Source organism: Balaenoptera musculus, chromosome 3, assembly GCF_009873245.2.
Source record: "Balaenoptera musculus isolate JJ_BM4_2016_0621 chromosome 3, mBalMus1.pri.v3, whole genome shotgun sequence".
Lineage (NCBI taxonomy): Eukaryota > Metazoa > Chordata > Mammalia > Artiodactyla > Balaenopteridae > Balaenoptera > Balaenoptera musculus.
In genome coordinates this window covers 146,720,746-146,734,448 of record NC_045787.1, presented here as the reverse complement: position 1 = coordinate 146,734,448, position 13,703 = coordinate 146,720,746, and the positions used below count along the sequence as shown (strand labels likewise).

The 13,703-nt window shown below is 53.1% G+C and overlaps 1 protein-coding gene across 1 annotated transcript; it reads left to right on the top strand.

Moving 5' to 3' along the window:
* The first annotated feature begins 2,588 nt into the window (after positions 1-2,588).
* On the top strand, positions 2,589-5,783 carry NKX2-5 (NK2 homeobox 5). Its single transcript, XM_036847912.1, has 2 exons — positions 2,589-3,095; positions 4,673-5,783. Exons 1-2 carry the CDS (start codon positions 2,765-2,767, stop codon positions 5,311-5,313), a joined length of 972 nt encoding a protein of 323 aa, XP_036703807.1. The 5' UTR covers positions 2,589-2,764; the 3' UTR covers positions 5,314-5,783.
* The last annotated feature ends 7,920 nt before the right edge of the window (positions 5,784-13,703 follow it).

The following is a 13,703-nucleotide window of genomic DNA, read 5'->3' as shown; positions in this document are numbered from 1 at the left end:
AGAGAAATTATTACCGGATTCACAGAGGGTGTGGGAGGTTGAAAACTTATTGACTTTGTCCAAATATGGAGGGTTTTCTTTCCTCCCCTTTTCATGACACCTGACCCACAAATCTGTCAGCCCTAGGAACCCCCATACCCGAAAATAAGTGATAAATCTTCACCGCTTTGATTTGCAGAGGAAATGCTGAATTTTTCTCTTCCTCCAGAACTCTCTTAAAACACACACACACACACACATACACACACACACACACACACACACTAAAAACAGAGATCCCGGATGCAGCCTCGATGTCCCCCATTAAACGGTAATATTTCAGGCGTCGGCTCACACTAATCTTTCAAACTGTCATCGCGAGCCGCCCCGCCAGCCCATTCACTTAACAGCGCTCCCAGGACCCTCGCTCCGAGCTCTTTTCAGCGAGACGTTTAATTGAATCGGATGTGGCTCGTTTGCCAGACGTCACCGCCTCGGCGATAGGCATCCTCTCCCATTCCCCAAAAACATTCTTGAAAGGCGAGGCGGGCCCCCAAGCTAGGTTAGCTGAAGGCAATTACTGTAACATTGGCCAAAAGCCGTGGCGAGGTAGAGCCGAAGAGAGGCCACTGATCTGCAGATCCGTCGAGAGAGAAACCGGGTTGGAAGGTTGGGAAGTGGGCGGGTGCGGAGGGTTCCTGGGGCTTGCGAACTCCCCACATTTGAAAAAAGGCATCTCTACGCAGACCAAGCTAACAGTCCCAGAACCGGCCGTGGTCCCCGGCTCGAAGACTTAAAGCGAGATTCCGCCGCGGTGGTGGGGGCCTGGTAGCGGCGGCTGGCGCCTGGAAGCCGAGTCGGAGTGCTGCGAGCCTCCGCGACCGCCGCGCGGGGCTCCGCTCTCCTTCGCCCTAGCCCGGAGGTCACAGGTCCCGGGAGTGTGGATTTGATGAGGGGTTGGCAAAGTTCCAACGTTAGGCCTACGCTTGACTCCACTGGCGCCCTTCCCTGTGGCCCTAACCGACGGTTCACCATCAGGCTTGAGCACCCTAAGATTCACGTTCTGGACCTGCTTCGTACATTTCCTGGGCGCCTTGAGTACGCATTCTGGAATCTAAGGCCCTGAGCCCTGTCCTTAGGTTGCCTTTGGCTCTGTGTGCCTTTCTTCTGGTTCAAACGCTTCTTCCTGGTGCCCAACTCGCCCTCCGCAAGGAGCCGAGCCCTACAAGTCTCCGTTCTCAGAAAGTCCGCGCGCTCCACCCGGACTTTCCCGCAGAAGCTAGGGTGGTGGAAAGTCGACGTTTTTCCCCTGACAAGCCTCGCCATCGCTAGAGATAGGATAAGGCGGAGACCATAACCTGGGGTCATTCTGTCTGCCCGGATCCTCCCTGAAATTGTACACAAAATAGAGCGCCTCTCTACAGTTTTCTGGGGGTGAGGGGAAGGCCCCCCAAGCTTTCATCAGATCTCCCAAGGGACCCAGAGGGATGAGGCGGGCTAGCGCAGGATCTGACCGGGTAGCTTGCTCCCGGGAAACACTTACATGTTTGTCTGACAGAAGATCCCTACTTTACTGACCCTGGGCTAAAAATTAACACCCCAGCCCTCCCCGCATGCGCCTGGCCCGGCCGCCGCCGCGGCGCCCCACTCGGAGCCGGCCCAGAGAAATCTTGGCCACGTTGGGTTCAGAGGAGCCCCGCCTGCCTGAGACCTAAACCTGAGCTGGGACCTGAGTCCCTTGTGCTGACAAAGGCCTAGGGGCCTTGCTGCTAGGCAGGCAGGGCAGGGGAAAGAGGGAGGCCGGAATGACGGGCCCTCAGAATAGGAGAAAAGGCCACTGGGAGCTAGGATGCCCTAGAAGACAGCTCTCTTCTGGGAAGCTAAGTTTCTCTGCTGGGATTCTGGATTTGTTTCATTATTAAGGGGAGGGTCATCTCTCTGGGAAGAGACTGGCAGTGACTGGTGCCCCCTGGAGTTGTGTTTGTATCACTTGCACTACTGTAGGCGGTGCCCCTCCGTCCTACAACCACCCACCTTGCTTTTCAGCTTGACTCACCCAGGAGCCCCCAGAGCCTGGCCTCCTGGTAAAGGGGGTACTACACAGAATACCAAAATTGTCCAGAATGGCCCCCCTCCTGCCATCGCCCCAGAGCAAACCCTTTCCGCAATGCTTCTCTTCTTATTCAGACTCTTCCAAGTCGGACACACCATACCGTTAGCAATAAATAAAGCCTTTCCGACTCCTGGAAATAACTCCGTCCCCCCAGCCCTCACCCAATCCTTCACTTCCCTATTCTGTTTCACGTGCTGAGGAACATTTCTTCAAATCCCAGATCCACCCAACCTGGCCTTAAGGTCGGATTCGGAGAATAATCGGGTCCTTTCCTGTGCATGCATCCTGGTAGGATTTTCAGGCTAATGTTTTGGACAAATCTCAGGCTGCAGGAGCGAAAGGAGTCTTTCAAACGCGTTGCGGCCCCTTTAAAAAGCTGAGCGGGATTTTTTTTTTTTTTTTGAGCCGTATGACTATATTAGGTGACCCGAAAGTGCTCATCGCTCCTGTCAACGAGGCCCCCGGCCCAATGGCAGGCTGAGTCCCCCTCCTCCGGCCTGGTCCCGCCTCTCCTGCCCCTTGCGCCCTGCGCTACCTGCCGCCCGGCCACATCCCGAGCTGGAAGGCGGGTGCGCGGGCGCGCGGCGGGCACCATGCAGGGAGGCTGCCGGGGGCCGTGGGCAGCGCTGCTCTCTGCCGCCCACCTGGCCCTGTGAAACGCGCGCTGCCACCATGTTCCCCAGCCCCGCGCTCACGCCCACGCCGTTCTCGGTCAAAGACATCCTGAATCTGGAACAGCAGCAGCGCAGCCTGGCCGCCGGCGAGCTCTCTGCGCGCCTGGAGGCCACCCTGGCGCCCGCCTCCTGCATGCTGGCCGCCTTCAAGCCCGAGGCCTACGCGGGGCCGGAGGCCGCAGCGCCCGGCCTCCCCGAGCTGCGCGCCGAGCTGGGCCCCGCGCCCTCGCCCGCCAAGTGCTTGCCTGCCTTCTCAGCCGCCCCCGCCTTCTATCCGCGTGCCTATGGCGACCCTGACCCTGCCAAGGACCCTCGAGCCGATAAGAAAGGTGAGGAAGAAACACAAGCTCCTTCTCCCCTCTGGGGTTGCTTTCGTCCCCAAACCTCGCGGCCAAGAAACTCTGGCTTGGGTAGAGGAGAGGCGAGTGCCTGGGCGGATGGTCGAGCAAAGGGGGCTCCGAATGTGAGAAGCGAGGTTGTCGCCAGGGCCCCCCCCCTCCCGGGGTTTAGAGAAAATGCTGGATCGTGACGATCAGAAACAAGAAACAGGAGAGAAATATATATATACTTTCTTGCGGCCTAACAAAGCCCCAGGCGGCGGCAGCCCTGCTCCTGGATTTGTTATGAAGTTGAAGTTGAGCGATCCGTTTGTGGTAGACAGAACAGAGGGAGAGAGAGAGAGATTCTGTATATCGTTGTTGTTTTTTTTTTTTAATCTCTTGAGGGTCTTTTTGAGGATCTGACGAAAACCGTTAAACAGAAATCAAAATGCTGCACGCCAGACATACTTTTGCGCACAATTGGAGCAGGTCCAGGACCTTCTATAGCCCACCCGTTACCCGGGGTGTCTGGGGCCTTTCCTCCTTTGTGCCCTGAGAGTGGAATGTTTGAGAACAAGGATCTTGAATTTAAAATGGGATACTCCGGACTCTCAAGAATCTGACTTAGCAGCTTTATTTTTCCATAACAATTTTCCCACGCGGCCAGGGCCGAGAGGTTCTCTCCTGGAAAAAGTTAGAAAATGCCGCGCGACGAAAGGCGTGGGGCAATGGAGGAGATGACTGGGGAAGTCGGCCGGATCGCCGTGCGCATCCCGAGGTCCAGGGGGAGGCTTGCCCGCCGGCGGAAAGGGCGCGTCGGGGAGACGGTGGCCCAACGCGGGGTCCGCAAGAACCCGGGGAGGCCGGGGGCGCTGGCCGAAGGGCCGCCGAGAGCCCAGAGGGGCTTTCTGTGATCCTACAAAAGTTTGTCTAGTTGCAGAGGGAAGGCCCCGGGAACAGCTGCCCGAGGGCACGGCAGCTTGAATTGGTCGCTACCGATTCGAATTCAGTTGGAATCCAAGGCAGGTTCCAAGGCCCCCTGCCCACCCGCTGCTTTTTGGCCGCTGCACAATCTCCGCAGCAGTTGCACGGGAGCCTTTGATAGATCATCAAACCAACACCTCTTGGCCTTCTGTTTCTGCGGTTCCCGTAATTTTGAGATAGTGTGACCGACCCTGGGGTGAGGCCTAGGTCTCCTTCATTTAACTTCTCAAACCAAAGTAGTCCTAATCTAATTCACCCCAGCGCATCACTTGGCTTTATTTTCTTTGCAACCTGAAGTCGTTAAGTCATTGTCCATCTCTTTCACCAGAATGTGAACCAACCCGAGGGCAGGGACCTGTCTTGTTTTGTTCTCCTGTGCCTAAGAGCCGTGCCTGGCACATAGTAGGCAATCAACAAATGTTGACTGTCGAGCGGAAACCGAGCAGTCACGGCGACCAGTGCAGCCGGCAGAGTGAGCCGCCGTCAAGCTGGGGGCTCCGGGCAGGACGGGGTGGCACCCACTGGGGCTCATCACCCGGCGCGAGCTCGGGTGGTCGGGTCGCCGTGACGCAGCGTCTCTCTGCCTCTCTGTTCCCCCTCAGAGCTGTGCGCGCTGCAGAAGGCGGTGGAGCTGGAGAAGCCTGAGGCGGACAGCGCCGAGCGACCCCGGGCGCGACGGCGGAGGAAGCCGCGCGTGCTCTTCTCGCAGGCGCAGGTCTACGAGCTGGAGCGGCGCTTCAAGCAGCAGAGGTACCTGTCGGCTCCAGAGCGCGACCAGCTGGCCAGCGTGCTGAAGCTGACGTCTACGCAGGTCAAGATCTGGTTCCAGAACCGGCGCTACAAGTGCAAGCGGCAACGGCAGGACCAGACTCTGGAGCTGGTGGGGCTGCCCCCGCCACCGCCGCCGCCAGCGCGCAGGATCGCGGTGCCAGTGTTGGTGCGCGATGGCAAGCCTTGCCTCGGGGACTCGGCGCCCTACGCGCCAGCCTACGGCGTGGGCCTCAACGCCTACGGCTATAACGCCTACCCCGCCTACCCGGGTTACGGTGGCGCGGCCTGCAGCCCTGGCTACAGCTGCACCGCTGCTTACCCCGCCGGGCCGCCCCCGGCGCAGTCGGCTACGGCGGCCGCCAACAACAACTTCGTGAACTTCGGCGTCGGGGACTTGAACGCCGTGCAGAGCCCCGGGATTCCGCAGGGCAACTCAGGAGTGTCCACGCTGCACGGTATCCGAGCCTGGTAGGGAAGGGACCGGTCTGGGAAGCCCCCGACCGATCCCACCTCTAAAGAGGGGCACTGACTCTCGAGGAGAGGGAGGGCTCCCGACACGATCCTGCGTCCCTCGGATGTCACATTCACTCCCAGGGAGGCCTCGGAGCTTTACCCGCCCCGTGCGCCTTTGTCCCCACGCGAGGGAGAGTTTGTGGTCGGGTTTACGGAGCTTGCGGTGAGTGATCCCGCAGCCTGGTGCCTTAGCCGTCGCCCCGGGAGTGCCCTCCGAGAGCCCACGGGCATCCCCAGTCTGCCGAACACCGGCCAGTTGGGACTGGGAGCCCGGGCGCGGCAGGCCTAATATCCGGCTGCCTTTCCTCGAACCTGGGCCGGGCGCCCGGGCCCTTGCTGCCTTGCCGCTGCCCCCACCCCCCGTATTTATGTTTTTACCCGTTTCTGTAAGAAATGAGAATCTCCTTCCCATTAAAGAGAGTGCGCTGATCCTCCTGTGTGCTTCATTCAGCTTGCGGCGCTTCAGAAACTGAATTTTGGAGGGCAGAGGCAGCTGGCCTTGAGTTGTAGGGACGGGTATTCACTGAGCAAATTGATAATAATGATAAAGACTAACCTGTGCTGGGTCCCATGTTAGGTGCTTTCTGGGATTGCTCATGTAACCTTCAATAATCCGACAAAGGGAGGTCCTATTTTAAAGTTTAGCAGACTGAGGCCTGGAGAGGTTTAATGACTTGCCTATGAGCAAATAGCCAGTACTGGTAGAAATGAGGTTTGCTTCTGGGTCTCACTTCAGAGACTGAGGACACTGGCCCAGAGGTCCCAACCTCACCTCCTTAACCCTACTATGTACCGGGCACTGTTCCAGGTACTGGGCATTAAATGGAGGGCAAAGGCACCTAGGCCCTATGAGATTGGAAGGCACCAGAACTCATCCTGCTTAGAAGAATGCTGCAGCCCATTTTATAGATGGAAAAGCCCAGAACCAAAACCCTTGTCAAGCTCCTCAGAACTCCCCAGCCCAGCTATACTCAGATACTCCAAATGGAAGTGCCACTGGAGTCCCGTGGCCTGGTCTCACCAGCTGCTTGGCTGGGCAGAGTGCAGAGCCTGGACCACAAAGAGGCGTCTGGCCGACGGACCGTGCTCACCTCCTTCTGTGGCTAGGCCCCATGAATTCACGTAGTCAGGGAACCCTTCTCCCCCATTTGACCGCCTCTCAGCAGTTAACGAATTTTGCACTAGTTCTCACCAACGAATGCTGTTGTACAGATTTTACAGATGGGAAAATTGAGGCTCAGGGAAATCCAGCTAAAAACCTGCTCACTGTGGGAGTTTCTTGCTGCCTTCCCCTGTTTTTTCATCAGTAAAATAAAAATAACAAAAATACTCAGGTCCCGCCAGTCCTCAGGGGCTCGGACCTGACTTCCAAGCTCCTCTACCTCCGAGTCATCTACCGCCAGCCTCCAAAGTCAAGAGTAGCTAATTCAATTCTTTAAAAGGGAGGAAAAAGGGAGGGAGTCAGGGGCTTTGTGTTCCTGTGGAATGTGGGTATTTCTGAATTTTGCCTGAAAAGTACAGGCCTGGCTGCCTGGCCCCAGAGCTCTTGGTGGAAGACAAAACATTGCTCCCGGCATATCCTAATTCAGTGCGCCTCTTAGGCTGGGGAAGAGTCCCCAAGCCGGGCCTGGGGCCATCCTTCTGTCGAGCTAGGGACCAAGCGGCTCTGCCAGTGCCTGTACCGTCCTCTATCCCTCAGGCTCACCCCACTGCCTTTGGGGATAGGGGAAGATGCCAGGAGGTTCTAAGTGCTAAGAGCTGAGCTGGACACAGCTTGCGATTCAGGGATGCTGGGGTGTATGCAATCGACCATTGCAGGGTTATGGGCTGTGCTCTGTAAGGAGGTGGGAAAGGTTGCCTCAGAGCTTGGCTCGGGGCCCTCGGACTTGAATCTCTCTGCTGTAAAGTCCAAGCCGAGGACTGCGGGGAGGGGAAGTGTTCAGCTCAGCACTTGCACGCCGCCTCCTGAGCCTACGACCCTACTTCGAGCTTTCAGCGCTCTCTGCCCCTCTCCGAGATGCACACCGCGGTCCCATCTCGTGGAAGGGCACCCGGAGGCTGTGCCAGACCACCAGACCAGCTCTTAATTCAGACAGCCCTTTCCTACCGGGCAGCCCCAGCAGGCGGCCTAACTCACACAACCAGGGAATCCTTCGACCTGGAGTTCACCCACATTCTCACCCTTAATTAGTGTCCAGCCCCCCCACCCACCCCCGGGGTCCTGCATGTCCGTGGGCCTTTTTCATCTTACACTCGTCTACAGTAACATTAGAGAGAAAAAAATTTTTTTCACAACGTTATACTGCTACGGTTTTTCTATGATGCCTCCCTCTCCCTCTTTGTCATCCTTCAGGGACCAGCTGAGTGACCCCAAGGTCTCTCACAAATGGATAACCATGGCTGGCTGGCTTTGGGCTCACCGAAAGCCAGGACTCCGGGCTAAATGCTTACCGGGGTTCTCTAATCTAATCCATCTTAATTTGCAAGCCAGGAAGCTGAGGACCAAAGGTTAAGGTAATGGTCAAGGTCATACATTCCCTAAGCGCGGAACTGGGAAACCCACCGGGCAGATGCTGAAGGGCGGGGGTGGGGGTGGGCGTGTTTAAGAACCGAGAGCCCGTTCACGTCCGTCTTCAAGATGCAGCGGGACGCTGCTCCCCGCCCCGAGCGAGCCTACGCTCTCACCAGTGAGGTGAGCATCTCAGGCTCGGTATCCAGGCTTATTATGGAGTAAACTGTAGTGCGCAGAGCCCTGGGAAGCGGCACACGGCTCTCGCCAGCCGAGGGTGTTGGGTCCGGGAGCCAGGGGGACGAGGGTCTAAGGGTCATTACTACCTTAAACTAATGACGCCCGCCTTCCCATAGCGATCCCTTCGCAAATCAAATCGGCAGTATTTGTTTTGTTTTTCAAGTATTCCGTAAACGAAGCGTGCAGAGTGAGAAAATTCAACCAGGACAGAAAAGTGAGAAATGCTGGGGGCCTCCGAGGTGGCAAAGCCCGCGGAGATTAGTGCGGTGCAGGCAGACTCCGCATGCCCGGAGTGCCAGGGGCGCACCTAGGGAAACAGTTATACTTAATAATATTTTTAAAAAATCAGCCACCCGCCGCGGTTAAAAATTAATGAGATGATAAACCGTGACATTAAAAAGAAGCTGGCTCCGCAGGCTGGGGTGGAGTGGTTCCCTCAAGCGCAGCGCCGCCCTGCACAAGCCGGCGGACTAGAGCCCCGGCTGAGGGTCCCCAGAACAGAGGCTGGGCCACCACGCCTCTCCCCTTTCCGCCGAGCTCTTGCCCAGAAGTCCTCTCGCTTCCTAGCGTTATTCCCAGCGAACAGACACAGGTTTGGCGCATTTTATTTTGTATAGATTCCCCATTAAATCGGTGTCATGCGGCGTATTTCAATACCTGTATTTAAACGAACGCGCAGAACACGCAGGGTTCCCTGGAACTTTACGACTTGACAGCGGCCGGGAACGCTGGCTGCTCCTTGGCAGGCACGCCCTTCATGGGCCTGCCCCTCGCTTCCTCTGGGAGCTATTCCCGGCTCAGGCCGCGCGCGCTCCACTGCGGGAGCCAACAGCCCGGCAGCTCCTCCGGGTCTTGCTGACCTCCCCGCTAGACTGGGCTCATGGAAAAAGGGACCAGTGGCTTAGATTTCATTTATAGCTCATGGAGCTTACTGCGGTACGAGCACTGTCCTAGCTCTTTACAATAAACCCGGGACTTCCCTGGTGGCGCAGTGGTTAAGAGTCTGCCTGTCAATGCAGGGGACACGGGTTGGATCCCTGGTCCAGAAGATCCCGCATGCCGCAGAGCAAGTAAGCCCCTGGGCCACAACTACTGAAGCCTGCGCGCCTAGAGCCCCTGCTCCGCAACAAGAGAAGCCACCGCAATGAGAAGCCCGCGCACCGCAACGAAGAGTAGCCCCCGCTCGTCGCAACTAGAGCAAGCCCGCGAGCAGCAACGAAGACCCAAAAAGTACAATAAACCCATCTAATCCTATTTTACACCTCTGAGTTCTGCTGAGGAAATAGATGAAGAATGAATCTTAGGCCCAAAGAGGAGGAGTAACTTGCCCAAGGTCGCACAGCTGATTAATGCCAGAGCTTGGTTTCAAACCCAGGCAGTCTGATTCCGGAGCCAAGAGCAAGGTAACATCTCATCCCCAGTTCAAAGAGGAGGCACAAAAATGTCTGTCAGCAATCCCACTCCTGGGCGTATACCTGAGAAAACCATAATTCAAAAAGAGACAGGTACCCCAATGTTCATTGCAGCTCTATTTACAATAGCCAGGACAGGGAAGCACCCTAAGTGTCCATCGACAGATGAATGGATAAAGAAAATGTGGCACATATATACAATGGAATATTACTCAGCCATAAAAAGAAACGAAATTGAGTTATTTGTAGTGAGGTGGATGGACCTAGAGTCTGTCATACAGAGTGAAGTAAGTCAGAAAGAGAAAAACGAATACTGTATGCTAACACATATATATGGAATCTATAAATAAATAAATAAATAGAAAATGGTTCTGAAGAACCTAGGGGCAGGACAGGAATAAAGACGCAGACGCAGATGTAGAGAATGGACTTGAGGACACAGGGAGGGGGAAGGGTAAGCTGGGACTAAGCGAGAGAGTGGCATGGACTTATATGCACTACCAAATGTAAAACAGATAGCTAGTGGGAAGCAGCCGCATAGCACAGGGAGATCAGCTCTGTGCTTTGTGACCACCTAGAGGGGTGGGATAGGGAGGGTGGGAGGGAGACGCAAGAGGGAGGGGATATGGGGATATATGTATACATATAGCTGATTCACTTTGTTATACAGCAGAAACTAATACAACATTGTAAAGCAATTATACTCCAATAAAGATGTTAAAAAATGTCTATCAATTGATTAAAGAGTACAGTAATAATATTAGCTAACAATTCTTCAAAGATTTCTAGGTGCCAGGCATATCAAGCATATGAGGTAAGCACGATTACTTCTCACTGAGGACAGAAGAGGAGACTGAGGCACACAGAAGTGGCCCACCCCAGATCTCACAGTGGGGAAGCAGGGCAGCTGGGATTCCAGGGGGCCCATCTGTCCTCCTTGCACCACTCTGCTGCTTCTCAGGAGAGCTTACTGCAGAGGTGGGTAGGAAGTGAGCAGGCCTGGTAGGCTGGTCACCCGGAGCCACCACGTGCTCCCCACCCTGCTCCAACCCACAGTTGCCAAAGATAACAGTGGGGATTATTGCCTAATATCTGTTCTTGCTTCCTTTGTGCCAGGCACAAGGCTAAGTGCTGAACCTGCAAATCTCATTCTGTCATTTCCCAAGGAGGAAACTGAAACCCAAAGGAGTTAAGGACATTGACTACCAGAGGTCACTCTGGTAGTGTGGCCCGGGGAATCCTAGACGGGAGTCTAGATGGCTCCGCTAGAGCCCTGGCTCTTTGAACCACTCTCAGCAGTTCCCAAACTTGCCTGAAGACATAAACTGCTGGAGGCTGGGACAAACCCAACCAACCCCCTGCCTGCCCCAGCTCCCTTGAATTGGCCTCCCTGGGGACGTTGCCTGCAAAACCGCATTTGTAAACAGGTGATCCTCATCATCTGGCAAGTTGGAGAACTGCATCTTTCCCAGAGGCCCCAGATCCTTCAGGCTCCTCTCCTGATGGCCTGGGAGAAACTGGAGTCAGATTTCCCCTCTCCAGGCCCTGCTTGTCCATCTCAGGGTCTCTGTGTGTTTGCTGGGATCCAGTGGCTACAGCACAAACCCAGCAGCCTGGGGACCCTGGGAGGGGGGAGGGGGCAGAGGGAGGGAAAGAGGAGTGGGGGGAGGTTAGGAGAGGTACTCTGGGACACACTTGTCTTGACCCAGACCACAAAACCACCCCTGTGGCTTATGCAGCCCAGTACCTGCCAGCACTGCATAGGAGAGAAGATGAATTTGGGGGGACTCTTCAGAGACAGTCTATCTGTTCTGCCCAGATCCTAAGCTCCCCCGTGAAGCCCCACAGGAAGGTGAGTAGGGGCGAACCAGCCTCCATAGGGGTTTACAGGGTGCCAAGCTTTCATCTGGCCCTCTGTCTACAGGAGGCTTAAAAGGTTTTTGTTATTTACCCTGTTCCACACTTAAGAAGCAGCCAAGCTGAATTCTAAAACCAAACCCTCTTCTTTCCAGCACACCCCAACTAACCCTACCCCACCCAAACTCCAGCCTACAGAAATCTCAATTGCTGCTCTGGCTCACGTTAACTCTGCCACTCACCCCAAAGAAGTTTCCTTTGTCCTCAGCTTCTTAGGGGAGGTTTGCCACACAAGCCTGGCACATTCCTGCCTCAGGGTCTTTGCACTGGCTGTTCCCTTTTCTTGGAATGACCTCCCCAGATATCTGCCCGGCTGATGCTTCATCTGTTTCAAGTCTTTACTCAAATGTCACCTTATCATGAGGCTCCTATTTAAAATTGCACCCCCTGTGGAGAAAAGGGAACCCTCCTACACCGTTGGTGGGAATGGAAATTGGTGCAGCCACTATGGAGAACAGTATGGAGGTTCCTCAAAAAACTAAAAATAAAGTTGCCATGTGATCCTACAATCCCACTCCTGGGCATATATCCAGAAAAGACAAACACACTAAAAGTCGAAAAGATACATGCACCCCAATGTTTGTAGCAGCACTATTTACAATAGCCAAGACTTGGAAGCAACCTAAATGCATATATATATATATAATAGAATATTATTCAGCCATAAAAAAGAATGAAATAATGCCATTTGCAGCAACATGGATGGGCCTAGAGATTATCATACGAAGTGAAGTAAGTCAGACAGAAAGACAAATACCGTATGATATCACTTATATGTGGAATCTAAAAAAATGATACAAATAAACTTATTTACAAAACAGAAATATTCTCACAGACACAGAAAACAAACTTATGGTCACCAAAAGGGATAGCTGGGGGGCAGGAAGGGAGAAATAAATTAGGAATTTGGGATTAACATATACACACTACTATATATAAAATAGATAAACAACAAGGACCTACTGTATAGCACAGGGAACTATATTCAAGATCTTGTAATAAAGTATAGTGGAAATGAATCTGAAGAAGAATGGATATATGTATATGTATAACAATCACTTTGTTTGCTAACACAACATTGTAAATCAACTATATTTCAATTAAAAAAAAAGAATTAAAACAACTGTAAATACAATATTTATTGACTATAAGATGAATTTATTTTCCTAATTTTTCATTGCATTTTCTTCAAGACAAAGTTCCAAACTAATTTTTCCTTTTTTTTTTTTTCTATAATTTGTTTTCACATTTTGTACTCTATTTTAAATAGCCTTTTTTTCTGGCTTGAGTTTTCTTTAGAAAATGATCATCCCCTGTTTTGTCTTAGGACAGAACTTTCTCTTATAGTCTTGTATTTGAAGTTCCTCCTTTCTATCTGGTGAACTCCTACTCATCCATCAAGGTCCATGTCATATGGCCCCCCCTTTCTGAGAGCATCCTCCACTGTTAGAGAATTAACTTTATAACTTGGTAATCACTGTTGTATCTGATTCATCTCTATGCCCACAGTGCTTAACAAAGAACATGCTACATAGTAGGTGCTCTCATCTGACAAATGAATGATTGAATAAGTGAATGAATAAAGCCTGCAGGTGGGAAGCAGTACACTCACAGATTCATCATCTGCTGTATTTCTTTTCTGTAACAGTCCTGGCATTTGTAAGTCCTGTTGTAATTCTCTCTCCACTGCTAAACTGTGGGCTCCATGTGGGAAACACAGTGTTTGTGTGCTCATCCTGCACAGAGGCTGATCATAGCAGGCATGTAATAAATGTGCACTGCCTGAATGAACAGATTTACTTATTTTGATTTTCAGGATAAAGAAATGCACTTCTGGAAACAGAATTTTAAAATATGCCTGTTCGCAATTACTCATCACCTTCTCAAACCCCCCTCCTCTGCTCCTCCCTGGCAGCCGTGAAATTCATTCAATACATACTTATTAAATAGTGTGCAAGGCACTGGGAACCCCCCAGAGAGTAAGATCCCTGCCATCATGAGTTTCAGTTCTGGTGGGGGGACAGACAATAAACAGATAAATACATATATAAGACCATTTGAGACTGTTATCAGTATTAAGAAGAAAATTCAGCTGGGTGATATGACAGAGGGGGCTGGGGGGTGGGTTAGCTGAGGGGGAGGGGGGAGAGGTGTTTTAGACTTTGTGGTCTGGCAAAGCCACACATTGAAGGCAATGTTTAAGTTTTGAATGTTTAGATGCAGCAGCCATGGGAAGATCTGGGGAAGAGAGTTCAAGGCAGAGGGAGCAGC

What these genes read in the sequence shown, in the direction of transcription:
- NKX2-5 (XM_036847912.1), top strand. Translation starts at nt 2,765, where the DNA reads ATGTTCCCCAGCCCCGCGCTCACGCCCACGCCGTTCTCGGTCAAAGAC. An exon ending in CCCTCGAGCCGATAAGAAAG is followed by an intron (nt 3,096 to 4,672) that starts GTGAGGAAGAAA and finishes GTTCCCCCTCAG; the next exon opens with AGCTGTGCGCGCTGCAGAAG.